Source organism: Somniosus microcephalus, chromosome 14 (genome assembly GCF_052327205.1).
Source record: "Somniosus microcephalus isolate GS21.2 chromosome 14, FLI_Smic_1.0, whole genome shotgun sequence".
NCBI classification, from domain to species: domain Eukaryota; kingdom Metazoa; phylum Chordata; class Chondrichthyes; order Squaliformes; family Somniosidae; genus Somniosus; species Somniosus microcephalus.
In genome coordinates, this window is record NC_141000.1 from 7153647 (window position 1) to 7179450 (window position 25804).

The 25804-nt window shown below is 47.1% G+C and overlaps 1 protein-coding gene across 2 annotated transcripts in view; it reads right to left on the reverse strand.

Moving 5' to 3' along the window:
* LOC147107301 (superoxide dismutase [Cu-Zn]-like) overlaps positions 1-25804 on the reverse strand; it is a 148094-nt gene that overhangs the window by 110509 nt on the left and 11781 nt on the right. For both annotated transcript variants that reach the window (XM_086006190.1, XM_086006189.1), the window contains exon 3: positions 7522-7591. In XM_086006190.1, coding sequence (XP_085862316.1) covers positions 7522-7591 — 70 coding nt within the window. The remainder of the gene's footprint in view (positions 1-7521; positions 7592-25804) is intronic.

Here is a 25804-nt window from a genome sequence, read left to right on the forward strand (position 1 = left end):
CTTAAAGTACGCTGAACACCTGAGCCGACATAATTAGCCACCTATAATCACCGATAAATCAAGACCCATTAATGAAACTAATCTAAATTTTGTACGGTTGTTTATCTGAAGCCTGAAAATTCTCCCTCAATTAAGTCTTAGAGTGATTAATTTTTATTTATGGATAATTTCCCAAGTTGAGGGCTATAGTTTAAACAGAAACATAGAAGATAGGAGCAGGAGTAGGCCATTCGGCCCCTCGAGCCTGCTCTGCCATTCAATGAGATCATGGCTGATCATCCAAATTCAGTACCCTGTCCCTGCCTTTTCCCCATATCCCTTGATCCCTTTAGCCTTCAACTCCTTCTTGAATATATTTAATGAACTGACCTCCACCGCCCTCTGTGGCAGAGAATTCCACAGGTTCACCACGCTGTGGGTGAAGAAATTCCTCCTCATTTCAGTCCTAAATGGCTTACCCCTTATCCTTAGACTATGGCCCCTGGTTCTGGACTTCCCGGCCATCGGTAACATCCTTCCTGCATCTAGTCTGTCCAGGCCTGACAGAATTTTATAGGTTTCGATGAGATCCCCTCTCAATCTTCTAAACTCCAGTGAGTATAAGCCCAATCGACACAATCACTCCTCATACATCATTCCTGCCATCCCAGGTATCAGCCTGGTGAATCTTCGCTGCACTCCCTCCATGGCAAGAACGTCCTTCCTCAGATAAGGCGACCAAAACTGCACACAATACTCAAGGTGTGGTCTCACCAAGGCCCTGTACAACTGCAGCAAGACATCCTTGTTCTTGTACTCAAACCCTCGCTACGAAGGCCAACATACCATTTGCCTTCTTAACCGCCTGCTGCACCTGCATGCTTACCTTCAGCGACTGGTGCACCAGAACACCCAGGTCTCTTTGCACTTCCCCTTCTCCCAATCTATTACCATTCAAATAATAATCTGCCTTCCTGTTTTTGCCACCAAAGTAGATAACCTCATATTTATCCACATTATACTGCATTTGCCATGTTTCTGCCCAATCACCCAACCTGTCCAAATCGTACTGGAGTTTTACGACATCCTCCTCACAGCATACCCTCCCACCCAGCTTTGTGTCGTCTGCAAATTTGGAGATATTACATCCAATTCCCTCGTCCAGATCATTAATATATATTGTGAACAGCTGGGGTCCTAGGACCGATCCTTGCGGTACCCCACTAGTCACTGCCTGCCACTCGGAAAACGACCCATTTATTCCAACTCTTTGCTTTCTGTCCGCCAACCAGTTCTCTATCCAAGTCAATACCTTGCCCCCAATCCCATGTGCCTTAATTTTGCACGCTAATCTCTTATGCGGGACCTTATCGAAAGCCTTCTGAAAGTCCAAATACACCACATCCACTGGTTCTCCCTTATCTATTTTACCAGTTACATCCTCATAAAATTCCAGTAGATTAGTCAAGCACGATTTACCTTTTGTAAATCCATGTTGACTTTGTCCGATCCTGTCACTGCTTTCCAAGTGCTCTGCTATTACATCTTTTATAATGGACTCTAGCATTTTCCCCACTACCGATGTCAGGCTTACCGGTCTATAATTCCCCGCTTTTTCTCTACCACCTTTTTTGAATAGTGGGGTAACATTAGCTACCCTCCAATCCATGGGTACTGTTCCAGAGTCTATCGAGTTCTGGAAGATGACCAGCAATGCATCTATTATTTCTAGGGGCACTTCCTTAAGTACCCTAGGATGTAGATTATCAAGCACTGGGGATTTATCGGCCTTCAGTCCCATCAATTTTCCTAACACCATTTCCCTACAAATACTTGTTTCTTTCAGTTCCACCCTTTCATCAGACCCTCTGTTCCCCGGCATCTCTGGGAGGTTATTTGTGTCCTCCTTTGTGAAGACAGAACCAAAATATGTATTTAGTTGGTCTGCCATATCTTTGTTCCCCATTATAAATTCCCCTGATTCTGACTGCAAGGGACCTACGTTTGACTTCACCAATCTTTTTCTCTTCACATATCTATAAAAGCTTTTACAGTCAGTTTTTATGTTCCCTGCAAGCTTACTCTCATATTCTATTTTCCCCTTCTTAATTAATCCCTTTGTCTTCCTTTGTTGAATCCTAAACTGCTCCCAATCCTCAGGATTATTGCTTTTTCTGGCCAATTTATATGTCCTCTCCTTGGATCTTATGCTATCCCTAATTTCCCTTGTTAGCCACGGTTGAGTCACCTTTTTTGTTTTATTTTTATGCCAAACTGGGATGAACAAATTCTGCAGTTCATCCATTCGGTCTTGATGCGCTATCAACAATACCAAAGGCTACGAGATGGACTTGAAGTAGGCTTTTATTGACTAAGAACTAGAGCATGCCTCTGCTAGTGAATCCATCCTAAGAGCTCCCGGGGGAAGGGTGGTGAGTCACCTTTATACCCGGGCTTAGGGGTGGAGCCAGGGGCTGAGACATGCCTGGACTTGTACAGGGTTAACAGTGGTTTACCACACAGGCATGTACAGGTTAACAGTGGTTTACCACATTCACCCCTCGTTTAAAAAAGAGTCCGGCGGGGTGAAGTGTTTCAAAAGTTCGTATACGAAAGTCTCTCCGGGGGTCTTGTCTGCCGTAATGATCTTCGTGGTGCCGGTTGCGGCGGTTCTTTGCCCGCGGCCGCTTCTCGCATGGGACGGAGCACTGGCGTGTCGTCCTCTCGGGGTAGGGATGGCACCGGCATGTCGTCAGTTCGTGGTAGACACCCCGGTGGTGCGTCATGGGTAGTGGTGGTGGGTGGAGGTAGTGGATGGTGATCGATGGTGTTTCGGGTGGTACCTGAGGGTGCGAGGTCTCGAATTGAGACTGTGTCCTCCCGCCCGTCAGGATACGCCACATAGGCGTACTGTGGGTTGGCGTGGAGGAGGTGAACCTTTTCGACCAGGGGGTCCATCTTATGGCTCCTCACGTGTTTCCTGAGCAGGACGGGACCCGGAGACGTCAGCCATGGCGGTAGTGATGTCCCCGAGGTGGATTTCCTGGGGAAGACGAACATCTTCTCGTGAGGGGTGGCGTTTGTGGCAGTACAGAGCAGTGATCGTATGGAGTGGAGCACATCGGGGAGGACATCTTACCAGCGGGAGATTGGGAGGCCCTTGGATTTTAGGGCGAGCATGGCGGTCTTCCACACCGTTGCGTTCTCCCTCTCTACCTGTCCGTTACCCCGGGGGCTGTAGCTGGTAGTCCTACTCGTGGCTATGCCCTTCTCGAGCAGGTACTGGCGCAGCTCATCGCTCATGAACGACGAGCCCCTGTCGCTGTGGATGTAATTGGGGAAGCCAAATATGGCGAACAGGTCGTGGAGGCACCTGATGACTGTGGCGCTGGTCATGTCCGGGCAGGGGATGGCGAAGGGGAAACGGGAGTACTCGTCAATAATATTGAGGAAGTACGTGTTGCGGTCAGAGGAGGGAAGGGGCCCCTTGAAATCGACGCTGAGACGTTCGAAGGGGCGGGTGGCTTTAATCAGGTGTGCCCTGTCTGGCCTATAAAAATGCGGTTTGCATTCGGCGCAGACCTGGCAGTTCCTGGTCATGGTCCTGACCTCCTCGATGGAGTAAGGCAGGTTGCGAGCTTTAATAAAGTGGAAGAACCTGGTGACCCCCGGGTGGCAGAGATCATTGTGGAGGGTCCGTAGCCTATCGACTTGTGCGTTGGCACATGTCCCACGGGATAGGGCGTCTGGGGGCTCATTAAGTTTCCCGGGCCGGTATAAGATATCGTAGTTGTAGGTGGATAACTCGATCCTCCACCGCAATATCTTATCATTTTTGATTTTCCCCCTTTGTCTGTTGTTAAACATAAATGCTACTGACCGTTGGTCAGTGAGCAGGGTGAAACGTTTACCGGCCAGGTAATGCCTCCAGTGCCGTACAGCCTCCACTATCGCCTGGGCCTCCTTCTCGACAGAGGAGTGTCGAATTTCGGGGCCCTGGAGGGTCCGTGAAAAGAAGGCCACGGGTCTCCCCGCCTGGTTAAGGGTTGCGGCTAGGGCGAAGTCGGATGCATCACTCTCCACTTGGAAAGGGATGGACTCATCCACTGCGTGCATTGTGGCCTTCGCAATGTCCTCTTTTATGAGGGTGAAGGCCGCACGGGCCTCTGCCGTCAGGGGGAAGGAGGTTGACTTGATGAGGGGCCGGGCTTTGTCCGCATAGTTGGGCACCCACTGGGCGTAGTAAGAGAAGAACCCTAGGCATCTCATCAGGGCTTTTAGGCAGTTGGGGGGGGGGGGGGCGGGGGTAGTTCCAGGAGGGGGCGCATTCGGTCGGGGTCGGGGCCGATGACTCCGTTTTCCACCACGCAGCCAAGAATAGCGAGGCGCGCGGTGCGGAACATACATTTTTCTCTGTTGTATGTCAGATTCAGCTGTTGGGCCGTACGGAGGAATTTTTCTCGGTTGGCGTCGTGGTCCTGCCGGTCATGGCCACAGATGGTGACGTTGTCTAGATAGGGGAAGGTGGCCTGCAGCGCGTTCTGGTCAACCATCCGGTCCATCTCCCTTTGGAAGACCGAGACCCCGTTGGTGACGCCGAAGGGGACTCGGAGGAAGTGGTAGAGGCGACCGTCAGCCTCGAAGGCCGTGTACTGGCGGTCCTCAGGCCTGATGGGGAGCTGGTGGTATGCCGACTTCAGATCAATCGTCGAGAATACCCGGTATTGTGCTATCTGGTTGACCATGTCAGATATGCGGGGAAGTGGGTATGCGTCTAATTGCGTGTATCGATTGATCGTCTGGCTGTAATCAATAACCAGGCGCTGTTTTTCGCCGGTCTTTACTACCACCACTTGGGCTCGCCATGGGCTGGTGCTGCCCTCGATAATCCCTTCCCTCAGGAGTCTTTGTACTTCTGATTTAATAAAGCTCCTATCCCCGGCACTGTACCGCCTGCTTTTAGTAGCAATTGGCTTGCAGTCTTTGGCGAGATTAGCGAACAACAGGGGGGGGATTTGACCTTCAGGGTGGACAGCCTGCATACTTTGCGCGGCGCCGTGTTTAAATTCTGCTGGCTGCAGACTAAGTGGGGGCAGGGGCCCGCCATATGCCATCGTGACGCTCTCCAGATGGCACTGGAAGTCTAATCCTAGCAGTACGGGAGCGCAGAGCTGTGGCAGAACGAGGAATTTAAACTCTCTGTACTCCACGCCGTTCACTGTCAGAGTCGCTACACAGTAGCCGCCGACGTCCGCCGTATGGGACTTTGAGGCCATAAAGACCTGGTGGCGTGTGCGCATAACCGATAGGGAGTAGCGTCGCACCGTGTCGGGGTGGATGAAGCTCTCCGTGCTTCCGCAGTCGAAAAGGCAATTTGTGGCATGGCCATTTACCTTTACGTTCATCATGGACCTGGCTAGTTGATGGGGCCTAGATTGGTCCAGGGTGATGGAGGCCATCGTCGAGGTCGGTGGGTCGCTGTAGCATTCGCCCGCGCCGAGGGCCTGGTCCCGAGATGGTGTCCAAGATGGCGGCTCCCCCATGGCTGGTGGTGTCCAAAACGGCAGCCCGCACGGCTCACACGTGGTTGGTGGGGTCCAAAATGGCGGCCTGTACGGTTCACACGCGGCGCTGCTGGAATTGGGGGTCGATTTCGCCTTGCACACTCTCGCGTAGTGGCCTTTCTTGCCGCATTTGGAGCAGGTCGCGTCCTTTGCTGGGCACTGCTGTCTGGGGTGCTTGGCCTGGCTGCAGAAGTAGCATTTCTGGCCTCTGGTCATTGCAGCTGTAGTTGGGCTGCTGGCGGCTTGTGGCCTTACCGGGTCCCAAGATGGCTGCTCCCGTGGCATCCACGTGGCCATCCGGTCAGGGGGGTAGGCGTCCATGTTCTGGAGGGCCACGTCTAACGAGTTAGCGAGGGCCACCGTCTTCTGCAGGTCGAGCCCCCTCTGTTCCAGCAGCCTCTGCCGAGTATAGTTGGACCTGATGCCGGCTACGTAGGCGTCTCGGATCAGGTCTTCCGTGCATTCCTTGGCCGTCACCGCTTTGCAATTACAGTCCTGGCCGAGGACTCAGTGCCAGTAAATATTCAGTGCCCGATTCCCCGGGGCGCTGTTTTCGGGTAGCCAGGAGGTGTCTGGCGTAGACCTCGTTAACAGGCCTCACGTATTGTTCCTTTAGCGTCGCGATGGCGGCCGCGTAAGTAGTGGCATCTCGGATGATCGAGTAGACTCGGTGGCTCACCCGTGAGTTCAAGACAAGCCGTTTCGCATCATCTGTAGTGACAGTAGTGCTGGAGGCCTCCAGGACGGCTTCGAAACAGCTCAGCCAGTGTTCAAAGTTATTGGCTGCATCTGCTGCTGGAGGATCCAGGTCTAAACGTTCCGGCTTCAAGATTTGCTCCATGTTGAAAATTAGTCAATAAAATTGATGCGCTATCAACAATACCAAAGGCTACGAGATGGACTTGAAGTAGGCTTTTATTGACTAAGAACTAGAGCATGCCTCTGCTAGTGAATCCATCCTAAGAGCTCCTGGGGGAAGGGTGTTGAGTCACCTTTATACCCGGGCTTAGGGGTGGAGCCAGGGGCTGAGACATGCCTGGACTTGTACAAGGTTAACAGTGGTTTACCACACAGGCATGTACAGGTTAACAGTGGTTTACCACAGGTCTTTGAATATTTGCCATTGCCTATCCACCGTCAACCCTTTGAGTGACATTCCCCAATCAATCCTACCCAACTCGCGCCTCAGACCATCGTAGTTTCCTTTATTTAAATTGAGGACCCTAGTCTCTGAGTCAACTACTTCATTCTCCATCTTAATGAAGAATTCGATATTATGATCGCTCCGACCCAAGGGGCCTCATACAACAAGATTGCTAATTAATCCTTTCTCGTTACATAATACCCAGTCTAAGATGGCCTGATCTCTGGTTGGTTCCTCAACATATTGGTCCAGGAAACCATCCCGTAAACACTCCAGGAATTCCTCCTCCACAGTATTGTTACTAATTTGGTTAGCCCAATCTATATGTAGATTAAAGTCACCCATGATGACTGCTGTGCTCTTATTGCACGCTTCTTTAATTTCCCTTTTAATGCCATCCCCAACCTCCGCCTTACAGTTTGGAGGTCTATATACCACTCCCACTAACGTTTTCTGCTCCTTAGTATTTCTCAATTCTATCCATACAGATTCCACATCATCAGAGCTAATATCCTTCCTTACAATTGTGTTAATCCCTTCTTTAACCAGTAATGCTACCCCACCTCCCTTTCCTTTTTGCCTATCTTTCCTGAATATCGAATACCCCTGGATGTTGAGTTCCCAGCCTTGGCCATCCTTGAGCCACGTTTCCATAATCCCAACCAAATCATATTCGTTTACCTCTATTTGCGCAGCCAATTCATCCACCTTATTAAGATTAAAAGTCAGCTGTACAAGGTATACTTAGTTAAAGAGTCATTAATAGGATAATACAAAGTAAGCTTGTCTAAAATTTTTCAGCATTTTGGACATTACCGTTTAGGTAAAACTCACCTCTTTTTATCTTGTGGTGCTCCATGCGTTTCGTTACAGGGGTTGAAATGAGGTCCAGTACTGGCACAGCCTAAAAACAAACATTTAACTGGTTTTGTATCACTAGAAAACTAGTCCACTATACTTAAGACTAGTAATATCAGAAATGTTTGCAACATACCAGAACTCCAGTGAAGACTAGCGCCCTATATACAGTAGTTCTTTGAGGAGAAGGGTTATAGAGAGGCACTAGAATTAAAAAGTTTCAGTTACTGGTGACTGCCTTTTCAGTCTTTCATTAGAGGTTAGTATGAGAAACTGGCTCCCCCTCGCCCAAATTGTACCAATTCATGCTGGATTATAGTTCATTTAGTTGGCTGTTTTTTTATGCATGAACCTAGATACATAAGCAGATTTTCCATAGTATTGCGCACAGTAAATCTATTCATATGCTGTTTATAAGGATAGGAATGCTATACCATGTAACGCACAGGGTAGTTGTCTGCTGGTAATTGGAGCAGTGTCCCTTTATGGCTATAATAAAGTCTAATTGTGAAGTAAATAGACTCTCAGGTTATTCATAGCTTAATTCTTATTTTCTCAGGCAACTTTGCAAATTAGAATGTTCTCGCCAGCTTCAGGCTCCAGCTCAGAAGCACATAGGAATAGAAGGTTCTTCGACCCAATGAGTTTGCTCTGTCATTTTGTTAACCAGGGCAGCTCTAACTTTTGAATCCCAATTCCCTGCCTTTTCTCAATATCCCTTAATAACTTTACTTCCCATCTGTATTTATCTTGCTTTTAAACATTACAATTGATTTTGCATTTATGACCTTCTGGGGCAGTGTATTCCACATTCGCACAACCTTAGCTTGATTTCTAAGGTTATGCATTTTAAGATTGTTTATAGAATACATGTATACACACACACACACACACACATAAGCAGGCAGAGCTCCCATGGTGCTGCTATAGGTGAATCAAAAGGTATGCTGTGGTTTGAGCAATATAACAATGTATTATTATGTAATAAAGCTTCTTGTGCTGTTGCTCCAGGAGAAAAACAACAACATTCCTGCAATTGTAACTTATTATTTTCTACTCTGTAATTCCTGCTGTTGTTCTCTGGTTTTTTATTCCACATCAGAGAACCCATGGCATTTTTCAAAGAGCATGGAGTTGTCCTGAGCAACATTCTTCTTGCAATTACAACCACCCAAAAACAGATTGAATTACTCATTTCCTTTCTTTTCATGGAATCTTGCTGTGTGCAAATTGGCTGCTGTGTCTTTCTACTGTTACAGTGACTGCCCTTCAAATAGTCATGTACGTAAAGAGCTTTGCGATGTTTCTCAGCAAAACAAAGGCACTAAATAGATGCAAGTCTTTTTCTTTTTTCTGCTCATTGTACAACTCTCAAACACTTCACAATTCTGTCTCTATAAACCTTTATTTCACTTTCTGACTATTCAAGTAAATAAATTTGCCTTTGCTGTATCTGCTCTCTCCAAATCTGTCTGCATGACCAGGACCACATACAGAAAATGGTCATGTCCATACCAGGAGCACAGGTGGTGGCCATGACTGTTGCAGAAGTGCAGAAAGCAACTGCATCAGGAGCTCAGATAGACAGTTGTTACCCTTCAGTAGAAGGTGCTAAGAGCAGCAGACGGAACAGGGAAAATGAGGTCATGCATGCATAGTGACCTGAGAAATGTCAAAAGGCATGGCACAACTGAACAATGCAAATTCCAGGAAAGGAATAAATCCAAGGTTCAAACATTTGAGGGGTTAGGTCTCTGGAAGAAAACATTATTGGATGGATTTCAATAGGAACTGACAATTTTATGGGTATGTAAATTATTTAAGTTTTTATGTATCTTGCGTCGTAAATACATTATACACACACAAGTAAAGAATACAGTCAGTTGGCTGAATAAACAAAATTGCTAGTGAAAGAAATCAGAAAAGTTTTCAACAATTTGATTTGTTTGTTTTACTGCAACTTTTGGTTCTAGATTGTTAGTTTTAAAAAAAAGTAATTTTATTGGCTTGTTTTGTGAGTTGGTGTGTCGTGATTGGTTGCAGTTCCTCCTGTCTAAAGGTTGTGTGTTTGAGAGATTTTTGTCTCTATCTATATTTTTTATTGAATCAGCATAGTTAACTTAATTATTTTGAGCCAAACAAGTCAAACTATGACATACACTATTCCCATGCACTACGGCTATGTGCCAGTCTGAAAAATGTTATTAAAAAAGTCTTGCGTCTGGCGCAAGTCCTTCACACCTCACCTTTCAAAGGTGATAAAGGGGTGGCTTGAGAGATGTCACACCTCAAAAGGTCAACAACTCTGTAGGGTGAAAGCTCAAGTAAGCACCATCAACAACAACAACTTGTATTTATATAGCACCTTCAACGTAATAAAACGTCCCAAGGCGCTTCACAGGAGTGTTATAAGACAAAACATTTGACACCGAGCCACATAAGGAGAAATTAGGATACGTGACCAAAAGCTTGGTCAGAGGTAGGTTTTAAGAAGTCTCTTAAAGGAGGAAAGAGGAGACAGGGAATTCCAGAGCTTAGGGCCTAGGCAACAGAAGGCACGGCCACCAATGGTTGAGCGATTATAATCAGGGATGCTCAAGAGGGCAGAATTAGAGGAGCGCAGATATCTCGGGGGGTTGTGGGGCTGGAGGAGGTTACAGAGATAGGGAGGGGCGAGGCCATGGAGGGATTTGAAAACAAGGATGAGATTTTTGAAATCGAGGCGTTGCTTAACCGGAAGCCAATGTAGGTCAGTGGGCACAGGGGTGATGGGCGAACGGGACCTGGTGCGAGTTAGGACACGGGCAGCTGAGTTTTGGATGACCTAAAGTTTACACAGGGTAGAATGTGGGAGACCAGCCAGGAGTGTGTTGGAATAGTGATTAAATATTAATTAAAAGTATCAAAACAACAATGAGGAACAAATAAGCATCAGAAAGCAGTGATGGACAACCTCACTTATTTTCAAAGTCATTAGTGAAGCAGGAATTACCACAAATCTGACCAACTGAATTGCTCAAATATTTTTTCTTCAATTTTATTAATGTATACAATTAGAAATAGCATTTATAACAAACACAATTATCAAAAAAATTAAGCTTATCCATCAAGTTGGCTTAGACCAGGGTTAACCTGGGCAAAGTGCTGTTGATTTCCAACTGCCACGAACAATTCAGTGAGAGGTACATCATGAAAGCTGCAGTTGTCACTTTGCTATTATGAACTACAATACTCAGATGCACCATGTGACAAGACAACTAGGTAGCAAAGCTCCAAGGAGGTTGTGCTCCAGTAGAAGTTGAGATGATTAGTGGCAATTGTATTTTTCACCCTACTCCTATGGAACCTACATACCCAGAGCATACCATGATAGTGAAGTCAATGGAAATAAAAATCGAGACAGATGTAAAACAGGCTGCCAACCCGCTATCGCACAAAGCCAAGATTTACCCTACTGTCTCTATCAGATTAATATGCTTTTTAAAGTTTATTAAAACACACAAGCTACAACAGGTGTGTAATTGCTGGCTGGCTTCAGGACAGAAAGTAGAGAGTAGGGGTAAAGGATAGCTATTCACAGGGGCAGACAGTGGGTAGTGGTGTTTCACAAGGATCAGTGCTGGGACCACTTCAGTTCACAATTTACATTAACGGTTTAGGAGGGGAAAATTAGGTTGCTTTGCGCCTCCCGTTAGCGCCCTGGTGTGCGCTGCGCTAGGCCCCTCTCCTGTAATCAGGGGAGGGAGGCCTGTAGTACTGCGGTGTTACGTGCCGACGCGCATGGCGCTGCTGCATGTAGCGCTGTGGTATTGAACGGGAGCGCCCCAAGAGGGAGGGGGGAGTGCTTCCCGTAGCGCCCCGCCTTCTGCTTGGGGCACTACCATTCAATTTTGGGTGCGGGGGTGCTAACTTTTTCAGGGTGCGAAGTTAGCGCCCCAAAGGAGGCATGACCCAATTTTTCCCCCTTAGACTTTGGAATCAAAAACTAAATTTCTAAATTTGCGGATGACACCAAATTGGGAGGAATAGTCAATACTGAGGAGGACTGCAACAAATTACAGGAGGACATTAATAAACTTGCAGAATGGGCAAATGAAGTTCAACACAGATAGGTGTGAGGTATTACATTTTGGTAGGAAGAATAGGGAGGTCACATCACTTGGAGGGTGCGAGTCTGGGTGGGGTAGAGGAACAAAGGGATCTCGGAGTACAAATACACAAAGCACTGAAAGTTGCGACACAGGTTAGCAAGGCCATAAAAAAAGCAAACCAAGCACTAGGGTTTATTTCTAGAGGGATAGAATTGAAAAGTAGGGAAGTTATGCTAAACCTGTATTGAACCTTGGTTAGACCACAATTGGAGCACTGCGTTTTGGTCGCCATATTATAAAAAGGATATCGAGGCACTGGAGAGGGTGCAGAGAAGATTTACAGGAAACTTTCGTTTAACCGGAGGTTAAATGTCCAGAAAGCTCTATCTACCGGCAAAATTCAGGAGCCGTTTCCTATAAGTTTTTTTACTTCTCGTTGCTTTTTTTTCCAGTCAGGCTCTGCAAGGTCTAGCTGAAGCTGTTGCTTAGCTACAGAGACGCTTTTAAGCTGCGGCCGACTATTTTGAAGCTGTTGCTAAGCAACAGGGTTTGTTGATTCACACGGAAGTCAAAAGCTCCGTATGTTTTAACATTAGCGCTGGTTTCTACGGCAGTTTTGATGGTACGGCACCAGCTCGGTCCCGTCAGTGCCGGATACCAGCAAGTTTCCTGTACAAGGATGATACCAGGAATGCGAGGGTATACGTCTCAGGAAAGGATGCACAGGCTGGGAATCTTTTCTCTTTAAAAAAGGCTGAGGGGTGACCCAATAGAGGCCTTTAAAATGATGAAAAGTTTTGATAGAGTAGACACAGAGAGAGTGTTTCCACTTGTGGGGAACAGAATAACTAGAGGCCATCAATATAAGATAGTCACCAAGAAATCCAATAGGGAATTCAGAAGAAACTTCTTTACCCAGAGTGGTGAGAATGTGGAACTCGCTACCATAGAGAATGGTTGAAGCGAAAAGTATAGATGCATTTAAGGGGAGGCTAGACAAGCATATGAGGGAGAAGGGAATAGAGGGTTACGCTGATAGAGTTAGATAAGGAAAGACAGGAGGAGGCTCCAGTAGAGCATAAACGTCGGCATGGACTGATTGGGCCGAATGGCCTGTTTCTGTGCCGTATATCCTCTGTATGTATGTAGTACTCTGACATTTTATTCTCCTGCAAATGACACACACACACACACGTTTTTAAAAAGTCAATATAAATTTTAAGGAGCAATAGCACATTCTTTTACAACATATTAGAAACATCAACATTGTGAAATGGCTTACAAGAAGTCAAGGCCAAAATGCAGTCTTTAGATGAAGCAGGATTTGAGGGCAAGAGATAATTGGACCAGATGACACAGATGTAATTCAGCCCTCATTTTAAAGCCCTACATTCTGATCTTATTTTATATAACTGGACGATCTCCTATGGCATTGCACACATAGTCAGTCAAGACCAAATGTAGTTTTTAGGTGAAGAAGGTCTAGCATGCGAATAATTTGGTAAGGGTGCACAGACACAATTCAGTCCCCATTTTAAAGTTATACATTCTGTCCTTATTTTGATATATTACTTTGATTTGATATTATTTATACAGTAGTTAAATAACAAACTATGGCAATGGAAGCTAAGTCGAGTCACTTGGAGCGAGGGAGTTTCTCTGCTGTACCAGGCGTCCGTGAAACATTGACCAATTATTCAGTGGAAAAGATCTCTGAAAAATTGCAGGCTGTAAAAATGAACCAATGAGGATCGGGATCAGAGTGTTCATGTTCAGGTTCCTTCCAATCACAGGTTCTCAATTGGGGGTGCGCGGCCCCCCAAGAGTCCGTGAGAAGATTTCAAGGGGTCCGCCAAAATAAGTCTTAGATGTTAGCAGGCAGAGCAGTGTTGCTCCCTGCCATTAATCCGGGGAATCCCAGTGGCGAGTCAGCTTGCCTCTTGTGACGGGTGGCACAGGCCGATCTGTGAGTGACAGTAAGAAACAGGATTGTTCCCCACGTTACAAGGGTCGCACTCTGTTACTGAGTAAACTCCGCTCTATTCAGGACACAGCTCTGACAGCGCGGGTGTTCAGCTCTAATATTTTATATACAACAAGGAGTCAGGGAGTGACTTTAAAGTGTAACAGTAACAGTTCTTAACTCAGCAGAGAGTAGGACCAAGTTCTGCAGGGCGGAGATTGGAGTCTTCTGTCCGTTTAATGTTCACTCATCAGCCCTATTTTACCATCTGTGCTCCTGTTCCAGATTCTAGAGTCATTTACTTTCAGTTTCACCGGGGGCCGTTTAGTTCATTAAACCGGGACCGACAGGAACATGGAAGGCTATTATTGCTAGCAACAGATCCCGGGGAATGTACTGAACTGGGTCATAATACAGGGGTTGGTCTGGGATATGCGAATGTACTGAACCGGGTCAGAATACAGGGGAAGGTCTGGGGTATAAGCAAAATAAAAATAAAAATAAATTTACATGTTCAATTGTATAACTAATTCTTACAGAAAAAATGCTTGTGTTGTGTTACAGGGGGTCCGTGGAATTTTTATAGCACGGGAAGAAGGCCGCGCTTCATATTATGAGTATTATATGGTATTATCATTTAGATGGTGGTCCGTGATTACTAATTGACTTGAAAAGGGGTCCTTCAACCAAAAACGTTTGAGAACCACTGCATTAGAAATGTAGGGCTGGATATTAACTTGGAGGAGGGGAAGGAGTAGCTTAGAGGTCGGGAAACCCAGAAGAATGGGTTTCCCGCAGGTCCAGACAAAGTTAATGGCAGGACCTGATTAGCATTTCTTATCTCCATTTCCCGGCCACAGCCAGCGTCTCTCTCTCCCTCCCCCTCCCGCAGTCTCTCTCTCTCTCTCTCCCTCCCTCCCCCCCGCACCACCCCCAGTCTCTCTCCCTCTTTCTTCCCCAAGGCAGGCTGGCTGTCGGGCAGGTTGGCCTTCGGCACCAGGCCGTAGCCAGGGAGTGGAAAGGCAGGTGGGGTGGGGGTGGTGATTGGAGGGCAGAGGCAAGTTTGGGGAGATTGGAGGCCAGGGCCAGGGGAAATCAGTGGCCTCGTGCAGGAGATCAGAAAAGTCGGGGGGTGGGGGGTGAGGAGGAGATCGTAAGGGTCGGGGGTGGGGATCTGATCATAGGGCTTTGGTGTAGCAAGTAAACTGGTTCCAACAGGTAAGTGGAAGGGCAAGCAGCCTCATATATTAAAAACAATTTCAGATCATAACCTCGGCCCCTATTACATTTTTACTTATATTTTTTATCCACACCTTTGTTTTGGCCACCCCCCCTTTTTTTTTTCCTCTCTCCCGCATGGCAGCTGTCTCATTCTGCCAGCGCATTTCACACCTAATCCAGAGCCGTCTTTTGTCTCCACTAGTCCTGTCACCATCTCGTCTCGTTTTGAATACCTCAATGTCTCTTCTCTTTTGTTCTCTCCCAGCCAGGCCTCTTAATCTATTTCATTTCCTGTGCTTCTTTAGTCTTGACAAAGGGTTTTCACCCGAAACGTTGACTCTATTTTCTCTCCACGGATGTTGCCTGGCCTGCTGAGTTTTTCCAGCATTTTCTGTTGTTATTTTGGATTTCCAGCATCTGCAGTATTTTGCTATCGAGCCTCATACATGAAACACTTTTTTATCCGGCACCGATGTGGTGCCGGTTTATCAAAAAGTCCAGATTACAGAGTTATAGTTAAACGGTACGAGAGCTCCGTACACAGCAACAAATCCAGGCTTCCCTGTTGCTTAGCAACAGCTGCAGGAACCCTGGCCCCAGACCAAGCGTCCCTGTTGCTTAGCAACAAGTGCAGAAACCCCCAATTACACAGCCACAGATCCAGGAACGGCCAATAATATGAAGAAAAACTTAACTGAACCTACTCCTGAATTTTTCCGTTTAACCGCAATTTCCGGTTGTTTGGGTGCCGGTAAATCGAGAGTTTCCTGTATATTATATTGCCTGCCCTCCCAGCCTCCGTTAACACCGGATGTGGGAGGGTTGGAGGCGGGTTAGGGTCGGGATTCAGACTTTTAGCATTGTAACATCCCACCCAACCCAAACCTGCCCGTTTTTGGAGGTTAAAATCCTCCCTGCAGACACAGGAATTTATAATGGAAAAAATCTGACACAAAAATATAACAAAAACAAGAAATATGATTTTGCAGACAGGGAGGTTCACAGACTCAAGATTTTAAAAATGTAACTAGTTGATCTTCTATGGCATTGCACACAGTAAGTTGGTGAATATGGCCTCTACCTTACCTATCCCTGCTCTCTTCATGATTCTATTTTCTATCTTTCGTCTTCTGCTTCTCTCTCTGTCCTCTACTAGTATTTTTTCTTTCCTTCTGGGAGTGAGATAGTAGGTTGTATGGTGTCCTGGTAGCAAAGAGAGCCACCAACAGCTGCAGGTTACATTCAAGTGAAGGATGCAGGGAAAATGCAGCCCTCAGTTGCTCCCTTCTTATGCCCTCCTACCGCCCCCCCAACTCCCTCATACTCTCATCGCATCTCCTACCTGTTCAGCTTCCCACTAATCATTTTCCTTCCTACCATGCCTCATTTACCTCACCATTGCATATGATTCCCTTTGAACTAGCCCCTCAACTCCTGTATCCTCCCTTCTCCCTTGCTCTGTTGTAATTTATCACATCCTTAACCCTCCATTTACCGCCCCCCCCCCCACCAGAGAGGTGGCAAGAGGCCCCCTGACCCTCAAACAGTTTCCCTCCTCCCCTGTCTTGTTTCTCTCAAAATGATTTTGTTTACTTTCAAAATTCAACTTGTTTTTTATATATATAAAGAAATCAAATTAGAACGAGGAATGAAACTGTCTGCCTTTCTCTCTATTTGTGTCTTTCTCTGTCCCTATGTTGCTCTCTCTCTTCCTCATGTTAAAAATCGGAATCTTTGTCTCACAGGTGTCAGCCATTAGCATTGACCTTTTCTAACCGTCAACAAAACAAAGGTGAGATATTGGCCCAGAAATTCCGTTTGCAGGCCTCCCGCGGGCGGAGGGCTGCAATCTGGAAAAATCTGCGCCTGGACCGGAGGAGCTCCCGGGAGGCGCAGAGTTCCGTTGCTGGGCCTCTCCAAACTGCCGGTGCGCAGGGCCCACGTATCCCAGAGGCGCAAGCGGTTCGCAGCGTCCCTGGGATCACGTGGGCCATGGGGAGCCAATCAGAGAAGGGAATCTCCGTTCATATATCTGACAGGAAGACCTGTCAAATATATGAATAGAGATCACCCCCAAAACATAGTAAAACTTCAAATAATTTTTTTTTAAAACATCACATTTTTAAAATGACTTTAAATTACATAAATTAAGTATTTTAAACAAAAATTTTATTTTTTGAAAAATAAAATTAAAGTTTTTAACGGGGCTAAAAATAATCTTACCTTTCTTTAAAGTATTTTTAAATGATAAATCAGTGGAATTTTTTTTTTTTTTTTTACTTTTTTCAACTCTTATCCTGATACAATTTTTGTGCCTGGTAAAAGGCCTGCCTGGTAAAAGGCCTGCTTTTAAGTGTTTACTGCGGGCGGAGGGTCTCCAAAAAACGGAACTCTCCACCCGCAGAGCTCTGCCCCAGCACAGCCGGAGGATCTGTGAAGAGTTTTCTTGACAGATCGGAAATGCCGGTTTCCAGCGCATGCACAGTGCATGCCTAAAACCGGCTTTTCTGTTGGCCCTACGGGTGAGTACACAGCGCGTACCCACCCGTAGGGATTGGAATTTCTGCCGATAAAATTCAACTGGTGTTTTTTAAAAAACTGAAATACCAGTACATCAAGAAAATACACTCGTTCACCCACCCCCCAACCATACCTACTTTTTTTCCTCTGACACCTCTTTCTCTCTCACCAGCTCCTTTTCTCTCTTTTATCCCCCTCTCTAACCCCAGTGTCTCTGACCCATCTCTCTCGGCCCCTTTCTCAGCTTCTTACTGACCTCTGTCTCTCTCTCTCTCTCTCTTTCTCTTTCTCTGTTTAATATACTTTCAACACAAAACAAAAGCTACAACAGATGTGTAATCTGAAGTTATTTTTCTCTGTCTTATACATACTTTTTTTTGTAAACACTCAATTTGAAATTTGCCTCAGTAAAGCTTTGAAAATTTTGCTTCTAGATTTTCTTCAAATAATTTTGAAAAAGTTGAGCAAAAACTGCTAAAGAAAAAAATATTGTTCAGACCACTGATTGAACGGTACTGATGTATATGGGAAATTAGGTACACTGCACATGCGCTGATTACACGACCCAAATTCAGCTCAGAGCACTACAACTCTAGGCAAGTATATTCAGCCCAAGCTCACCCCGTGGCAGAGACAGGGGAGTGAAATTGGATTAGGCCCAAAAACGGACATGGGATCACGCACAATTCGTGCTGCCTGCTCATTAGCATGATTGCAGCGCTGAGCCCAGCACTAAACGGCTGCTGGTTGGCTCAGCGCTCAACAGGAAGACCAATATCGGGTGCAGTCTGATGTCCAATTAAAGTTTGTCTGCAGAGTGAAAGGATGTCTGCACTTCTTAAAGGGGAGGTGCTTTGTTGCAGAAGTACTGAATTGTCACTGTAGCTGCAGCAATGGTACCACAGGGGAGAGAAAGGGCACCTCGCTTCTGATGCAGTGTTCAGGGGGTATATAGGAGACAGGTCCTCTACCTGCAAGGTGGGGGGCGGGCAAAGAGGCCTTTGAGACACACCGTCAGAAGGCAGTGGAAGGAGACTGCACAAGCCGTCAGTGCCACCAGGACCTGGATCCAGTGCCGCAAGAAGTTTAATGAACTCACACGAGTGGTCAAGTTGAGTGAAAGCATCTTCAAATGCCATATCCCACCAACTGCAGCACTAGCCTCAAACACTGATCAATGCACCACACCCCCATCACTCACCTACCAACAATCTCTACCAATCACGACTCATACCTCACAATCATAGTTTCACCTCACCCTCACACACTTACCACTGCTGCAAGCCTTAAACCCACATCTCACAACTTGCACACAATGTCAGCTATTCACCCATGAAAGGCACATCACCCAAGCACATTACACCACACTCATTGAAACACTTCCCTTTCTCTTGCAGGCCAAAGTGGCTCACAACCAGCGTGAGCAGCAACAGACAGGCGGGGGGGGGGGGGGTGGGTGGGGGCAAGCTCGGCAGCACAACCTTACTGCGCTGGAGGAGACTGTGCTGCAGATAATTGGAGGGGCTGTCTTGAGGCTGTGGCGATTGGCGAGGTTGAAAGCATTGATGATGGCAGTATGTTCATGCCTAATCCTTTTTCTCACGTCCCACTTCCCCCTAATCACACAATCGCTTCTCACTTACAAGCTGCTGATGGTGTAAGCATGCACATCTTGATTTCCCCGCCACCCCTCATCACAACTCGACCCATGTGCCTTTCTCCTTTCAGATACCAAAGAACTGCCAGCAGCCCAGCCTGTGCATGAAGAACTAGAGAGTGGTGGAGAAGAAGAGGCACTGTCACTCAATCTGACACTCGCAGGCACCAGCTTACAAAATGGCACTGTGCCAACTTTAGAGTGCAGTATAGAGGCGGGATCTTCACGTGGGGAGTAACTGCGCACGAGTGGGCTGCAGCCAGACCAGGGGAAAGGGTAGTGCGGGTGCTAGCTCCCCGGAGAGCTAGTTCTCACACGAGTTCTGCTGCACAGCACTCAAGATGAGGATTTCGATGGGCGGCCTTAAGAAGGGCGATGGGCATGCACACAGAACTGCTTGATGCAATGACAGGCCTGCCAGAGAGCCTCTTGTCACGGTCAAGGAGCATGGAGGAGTCTGGCTCCAACATTGCACGGGGCTTTGCGTGGAACTTGGAGCCCATAATTTCCACGATGGAAGTGATGGGCAACTCCATTAGAGCACTTGTGGACCCAAACATGAAGCTGGCTGTGATAGGCGGTGTCGCAGCTTCCATTACAGCACAAGCTGAATCGACCCAACATCTGAGTGCTGCACTGGAAGCTCAGACTGCTCTCATACAGGCTCAGACTGCTGCCATCATAGTTGGGTTTACGAGTGTGGAAAGGGGCTTGCGGGGTCCAGCAATCTGTCCTCCAACAGATAGAATCATAGAATAGAATCATAGAATGGGGTTACAGCACAGAAGGAGGCCATTCGGCCAGTCGAGCCCGTGCCGGCTCTCTGCAAGAGCACTTCAGCTAGTCTCACTCCCCCGCCCTTTCTCCATAGCCCTGCCAATTTTTTTCCTTCAGGTACTTATCCAATTCCCTTTTGAAAGCCACGATCGAGTCTGCATCCACCACCCTTTCAGGCAGTGCATTCCAGATCCGAACTACTCGCCGCGTAAAAAAGTTTTTCCTCGTGTCGTCTTTGGTTCTTCTGCCAATCACATTAAATCTGTGTCCTCTGGTTCTCGACCCTTCCGCTAATGGGAACAGTTTCTCTATCTACTATGTCTAGACCCTTCATGATTTTGAACACCTCTATCAAATCTCCTCTCAACCTTCTCTGCTCTAAGGAGAACAACCCCAGCTTCTCCAGTCTATCCACGTCACTGAAGTGCCTCATCCCTGGAATCATTCTCGTCAATCTTTTCTGCACCCTCTCTAAGGCTTCACATCCTTCCTAAAGTGTGGTGCCCAGAATTAGTCACAGTACTCCAGTTGAGGCTGAACCAGTGTTTTATAAAGGTTCATCATAACTTCTTTGCTCATGTACTCTATGCCTCTATTTATGAAGCCCAGGATTCTGTATATTTTTTTAACTGCTTTCTCAACCTGCCCTGCCGCCTTCAACGTTTTGTGCGCATATACCTCCAGGTATCTCTGTTCATTCACCCCCTTTAGAATTGTACCCTATAGTTTATACTGCCTCTCCTCGTTCTTCCTACCAAAATGTATCACTTCGCACTTTTCTGCATTAAATTTCATCTGTGTACGCCCATTCCACCAGCCTGTCTATGTCCTCTTGAAGTCTATCACGATCCTCCTCACTGTTCACTATACTTCCAAGTTTTGTGTCATCTGCAAATTTTGAAATGGCGCCCTGTACACCCAAGTCTAAGTCATTAACATAGATCAAGAAAAGCAGTGGTCCTAGTACTGACCCCTGGGGAACCCCACTGTGTACCTTCCTCCAGTCCAATAAACAACCATTCACCACTACTCTCTGTTTCCTGTCACTTAGCCAATTTTGGATCCATGCTGCCACTGTCCGTTTAATTCCACGGGCTTCAACTTTGCTGGCAGGCCTATTATGTGGCACTTTATCAAACACTTTTTGGAAGTCCATGTACACCACATCAATCACATTGCCCTCATGAACCCTCTCTGTTACATCAAAAAACTCAATCAAGTTATTTAAACACGATTTGCCTTTAACAAATCCGTGCTGGCTTTCCTTAATTAATCCACACTTGTTCAAGTGACTGTTAATTTTGTCCCTGATTATCATTTCTAAAAGCTTCCCCACTACTGAGGTTAAACTGACTGACCTGTAGTTGCTGGGTTTATCCATACACCCTTTTTTGAACAAGGGTGTAACATTTGCAATTCTCCAGTCCTCTGGCACCACCTCCCATATCCAAGGAAGATTGGAAGATTATGGCCAGTACCTCTGCAATTTCCACCTTTACTTCCCTCAGCATCCTAGGATGCATCCCATCAGGTCCTGGTGACTTAGCTACTTTAAGTACAGCCAACCTTTCTAGTACCTCCTCTTTATCAATTTGTATCCCATCCAGTATCTCAACTACCTCCTCTTTCACTATGGCTTTGGCAGCATCTTCTTCCTTGGTAAAGACAGATGCAAATTACTCATTTAGCACCTCAGCCATGCCCTCTGCCTCCATGTGTAGGTCTCCATTTTGGTCCCGAATCAGCTCCACCCTTCCTACTACCCGTTTACTATTTATATGCCTATAGAAGACTTTTGGATTCCCTTTTATGTTAGCTGCCAATCTATTCTCATACTCTCTCTTCGCCACTCTTAATTCCTTTTTCACTTCCCCTCTGAACTTTCTATATTCAGCCTGGTTCTCACTTGTATTCTCAACCTGACATGTCATAACCCCTCTTTTTCTGCTTCATCTTACTCTCTTATCTCTTTCGTCATCCAGGGAGCTCGGGCTTTGGTTGTCCTACCTTTCCCCCTCGTGGGAATGTATCTAGACTGTACCCAAACCATCTCCTCTTTAAAGGCAGCCCATTGTTTGATTACAGTTTTGCCCGCCAATCTTTGATTCCAATTTACCCGGGCCAGATCCATTCTCAACCCGCTGAAATTGGCCTCCCTCCAATTAAGTATTTTTACTCTAGATTGCTCCCTGTCCTTTTCCATAGCTAATCTAAACCTTATGATAATGTGATCACTGTTCCCTAAATGTTCCCCGACTGACCCTTACTCCACTTGACCCACCTCATTCCCGAGAACCATATCCAGCAATGCCTCCTTCCTCTTTGGGCCAGAAACGTACTGATCAGGAAAGTTCTCCTAAACACACTTCAGAAACTCTTCCCCCCCCTCTCTGCCCTTTACACTATTACTATCCCAGTAATATTAGGATAATTGAAGTCCCCCATTATCACTACTCTATAGTTCTTGCACCTCTCTCTAATTTTCCTGCAAGTTTGCTCCTCTATATCCTTTCCACTAGTTGGCAGCCTATAGAATACACCTAGTAGTGTAATGGCACCTCTATTGTTTCTCAAGTCTAACCAAATAGATTGTGTCCTTGACCCCTCCAGGACATCCTCTCTCTCCAGCACTAATATTCTCCTTAATCAATACTGCCACCCCACCTTCTTTCTTTCCTTCCCTATCTTTCCTGAACACCTTATATCCAGGAATATTTAGTACTCAATTGTGCCCTTTTTTGAGCCAGGTCTCCGTTATCGCCACAACATCATATTTCCATGTGTCTATTTGCGCCTGCAGCTCACCAACCTTATTTACCACACTTCATGCATTCACACACATGCACTGTAAACCTATCTTAGACCTTCTTATATTTTCCTAGTCTGACCCCACCTAATACCATACTATTTCTTACTCTAGTGCTACCTGTCTCTCGCAATCCTTTGTGCACCTTGTTTCTCCTTTCTAATGCTACATCCTAGTCCCCAGCCCCCTGCCAAAATTAGTTTAAACCCTCAACCCGCGAGGACATTGGTTCTGGCTCTGTTGAGGTGCAACCCGTCCGGCCTGTACAGGTCCCACCTCCCCCAGAGCCAGTCCCAATGTCCCAGGAATCTAAAGCCCTCCTTCCTGCATCATCTCTCCAGCCACACATTCATCTGCTCTATCCTCCTATTTCTATACTCACTAGCTCATGGCACCAGGAGTAATCCAAAGATTACTACCTTTGAAGTCCTGTTTTTAAATCTTTCCTAGCTCCCTAAAATCTGCCTGCAGGATCTCATCCCTCTTTCTACCTGTGTCGTTGATACGGATATGGACCACGACCTCTGGCTGTTCACCCTCCTCCCTCAATGTTCTGCAGCCGCTCATTGACATCCTTGACCCGGGCACCAGGGAGGCAACGTACCATCCTGGAATCACGTCTGCAGCCACAGAAACGTCTGTCTGTTCCCCTAACTATCGAATCTCCTATCACAGATGGCTAGGAATGCTGAGGCACCACCCCGGGGGAGTGGCAGTGGCTCTGTGGAGCAAGAACCTGCTGTCCTCTCTCAGGATGACAGCATTCATACTCCCACCACTGCCACTCTGCCAGTACCATTGCAGTTGCCCATCAGCCAACCAGCCCAGACTGCTGCCGCTCATGCCAAGGTGGTGCAGTCTACAGCCGGGCCTTCTAGGCCCAGAGCTGCACGAGGTCCTCCAGCAAGGCCATCTGCAGTGTCCCCCACGAAAAGTCAGTAGCCTTCCACCAGCCAAGCTGCAGTCACTGGGGTAGCACTGCATACGAGCAGTAGAATAGGCAAAGGAACACGAAAGACAGACACTAAGGGAATGCACAATGGTGATTAGTTGACTGTTATGCAAGATTCAAAATAATAATTTATTAATTATGTTTGGAATGTTTGTTTTGTGGTGGTTTTCATTTCAGCCAAGAGGACGCTGTGATGTTCCGTTAGAGGGATGCTAAAGTGGGGAACTGTTGAGCAACGGGGATCTGGGGTTTCATTCATTGGAACCAGAGTCTGATGATGTGCTCACGGACAGCGCGTCCGGAACAAGGATTTGCAGGTTGCCTCCTCCCTTCCTCCTCCTCCTGAGGTGCTCGCGGAACCCATGGTGGCAAGGGCTGCACCCTCATGATGGCCAAGTTGTGGAGGATGCACCACGAAATGGGACACTCGCTCCGGCGTGTAGCCGAGGGCTACCCCAAGCAGTGAAGGCAGCTGAACCGTTGCTTCAGCACCCCAATGATCTGTTCGATGACATTCCTTGTGGCAGCCATTATATGATTGCTGGCCACAAGTGGTGGGGTTGCAGAGGGGCGGCATCAGCCAGGTGTAGAACAGATAGCCACCTTCAGGTTCGACATAGTGCTGGAAGATTGCTGGCAGAGCAGACTAGCGCAGGATGAAGGCATCATAACTGCTGCCAGGAAACCGGGCATTCACCATCATGATGTACAGGCCGTGGTCCCAAACCAACTACACATTAAGAGAGTGGTAGCCTTTGCGGTTGTGCTACATCTCAGGATTGATATGCGGCTCCTACAAAGCCATATGTCGATGCCGTACTGACCCATGAAGAAGCCAGATATCCTGGCAAAGCCACATGTGCGCTCCTCCTGCTTCTCTCTGTTGAGAGAAGACAACGACGTCTCTTCTCCTGGAGTAGAGCCTCTGTGACCTCCTGGATGCAGTGATGGATGGCAAACTGGTAAATGTTAGCTATGTCGTCTACTCAAGCCTGGAAGGATCCAGTGACGAAAAATTAAAGGCCACGATCACCTCGAGAGCCTCTGGCAGTGCTGTTGTCGCCCTGCTCTGATGCTGCAGATCTGGTTCCAAGAGGTGGCACGAGTTCTGTGATCACCTCCTTTGTGAAGCGGAGCCTCCGAAGACACTGCGCTCCTGGTTTAAGCGCAGGTAAGAGAAGTGCTCCCTGAAGACCCTAGGTGGAAAAGGTCTCCTGCTGAGAGCCCTCCTCCTCCTTCTGCGAGCAGTTTGTCTTTGCTGCCTCTGTTCCATCTCCTTGTCATGTTGCAGTGTGAGGGGGACTGCAAGTAGAGCGGCCATGACTGGGTGCAAGTCGTGTAGTCAGAGATGTTCCAGTTGTAGCCAACACCTTCCCAACGTCCAGCAGCATTCCCTGCACACTTTACCAACTTCATAAATGTGTTCCAGCAAGCCAGTATATCGATAAACGCTACAAGAGCCAGTACAACAGAAAAAAAATCAACTTTCCTGCAAGTTAGAGTCATAGAGTCATAGAGTTAGACAGCACAGAAAGAGGCCCTTTGGCCCATCGCGTTCACGCCGGCCATCAAGCCCTGTCTAATCTAATCCCATTTTCCAGCACTTGGTCCGTAGCCTTGTATGCTATGGCCTTTCAAGTGCTCATCCAAATGCTTCTTGAATGTTGTGAGGGTTCCTGCCTCTACCACCCTTTCAGGCAGTGAGTTCCAGATTCCAACCACCCTCTGGGTGAAAAAGTTTTTCCTCAAATCCCGTCTAAACCTCCTGCCCCTTACCTTGAATCTATGCCCCCTTGTTATTGACCCCTCTACTAAGGGGAAAAGTTCCTTTCTATCTACCCTATCTATGCCCCTCATAATTTTGTACACCTCAATCAGGTCCCCCCTCAGCCTTCTCTGCTCCAAGGAAAACAACCCCAGCCTGTCCAGTCTTTCTTCATAGCTGAAGCGCTCCAGCCCAGGTAACATCCTGGTAAATCTCCTCTGCACCCTCTCCAAAGCAATCACATCCTTCCTATAGTGTGGCGACCAGAATTGCACACAGTACTCCAGCTGTGGCCTGTTGGATGAATCCCTTTAAATAGCGCTGATGGGGGGGGGGGGGGGGTCCCTTGTGCAGCTGAACACATGTTCAGCTGTGCATGTTTAGGAGAGGGCGTTGATTGGAACGGCGACGTCCATAATGGCAGGTCGTGCGTCAAGTCAGCGTATCATAAGCTGCCTCATTTGAATTCTACCACCACATGCAGGCAACAGCCACGCTAGCAACTTG